This window comes from Bombus impatiens, unplaced genomic scaffold, assembly GCF_000188095.3.
Source record: "Bombus impatiens unplaced genomic scaffold, BIMP_2.2 scf_0051, whole genome shotgun sequence".
NCBI lineage: Eukaryota > Metazoa > Arthropoda > Insecta > Hymenoptera > Apidae > Bombus > Bombus impatiens.
Window position 1 is genome coordinate 1,676 of NT_176470.1, and position 1,276 is coordinate 2,951.

At 49.4% G+C, this 1,276-nt stretch overlaps 1 protein-coding gene across 1 annotated transcript in view; it reads right to left on the reverse strand.

Moving 5' to 3' along the window:
- Positions 1-1,276, reverse strand: part of LOC100743291 (uncharacterized protein DDB_G0271670-like) — a gene marked incomplete at its 3' end in the record, with an annotated part of 5,647 nt that overhangs the window by 1,671 nt on the left and 2,700 nt on the right. Inside the window, exons 5-8 of the mRNA XM_033324134.1 lie at positions 987-1,274; positions 798-893; positions 366-605; positions 264-317 (exon numbers count right to left, since the gene is read on the reverse strand). Of these exons, the coding sequence (XP_033180025.1) occupies positions 264-317; positions 366-605; positions 798-893; positions 987-1,274 (678 nt within the window). The remainder of the gene's footprint in view (positions 1-263; positions 318-365; positions 606-797; positions 894-986; positions 1,275-1,276) is intronic.

The window sequence follows — 1,276 nt, forward strand, 5'->3', positions numbered from 1 at the left end:
GCTGGATTCTTGGGTAGTGCTAATCGTAGGTTGTTCTGTGCTGCTGGAGGATGATTCCTTTGTACTCGTAGTGCTTGGACCTTCTGTGCTGCTTGAGCTGGAGTCCTGCGTAGTGCTACTTGCTGATCCTTCTGTGCTGCTTGAGCTAGATTCTTGGGTACTGGTAAGAACTGGTCCTTCTGTGGTGCTAGAACTCGATTGTGGGATAGTGCTAATAGCAGGTTCTGTGCTACTGGAGGATGATTCCTTTGTACTAGTTGTACTTGGACCTTCTGTGTTGCTTGAGCCGGATTCTTGAGTAGTGCTACTTGCTGGTCCTTCTGTGGTGTCTGAGGATGATTCCTTTGTACTAGTGGAACTTGGACCTCCTGTGGGGCCTGAGCTGGATTCTTGGGTAGTGCTACTAGCGGGTTCTTCTGTACTGGTTGAGGATGATTCCTTTGTGCTAGTAGTATTTGGAGCTTCTGTGCTGCTTGGGCTGGATTCTTGGGTAGTGCTAATCGTAGGTTGTTCTGTGCTGCTGGAGGATGATTCCTTTGTACTCGTAGTGCTTGGACCTTGTGTGCTGCTTGAGCTGGATTCTTGGGTAGTGCTACTCGCTGATCCTCCTGTGCTGCTTGAGCTAGATTCCTGGGTGGTGGCAACAGTTGGTCCTTCTGTGGTGTCTGAGGATGACCACTTTGTGCTAGTAGTACTTGGTGCTTCCGTGCGGCTTGAGCTGGATTCTTGGGTAGTGCTAATCGTAGGTTGTTCTGTGCTGCTGGAGGATGATTCCTTTGTACTCGTAGTGCTTGGACCTTCTGTGCTGCTTGAGCTGGAGTCCTGCGTAGTGCTACTTGCTGATCCTTCTGTGCTGCTTGAGCTAGATTCTTGGGTACTGGTAAGAACTGGTCCTTCTGTGGTGCTAGAACTCGATTGTGGGATAGTGCTAATAGCAGGTTCTGTGCTACTGGAGGATGATTCCTTTGTACTAGTTGTACTTGGACCTTCTGTGTTGCTTGAGCCGGATTCTTGGGTAGTGCTACTTGCTGGTCCTTCTGTGGTGTCTGAGGATGTTTCCTTTGTACTAGTAGAACTTGGACCTCCTGTGGGGCCTGAGCTGGATTCTTGGGTAGTGCTACTAGCGGGTTCTTCTGTACTGGTTGAGGATGATTCCTTTGTGCTAGTAGTATTTGGAGCTTCTGTGCTGCTTGGGCTGGATTCTTGGGTAGTGCTAATCGTAGGTTGTTCTGTGCTGCTGGAGGATGATTCCTTTGTACTCGTAGTGCTTGGACCT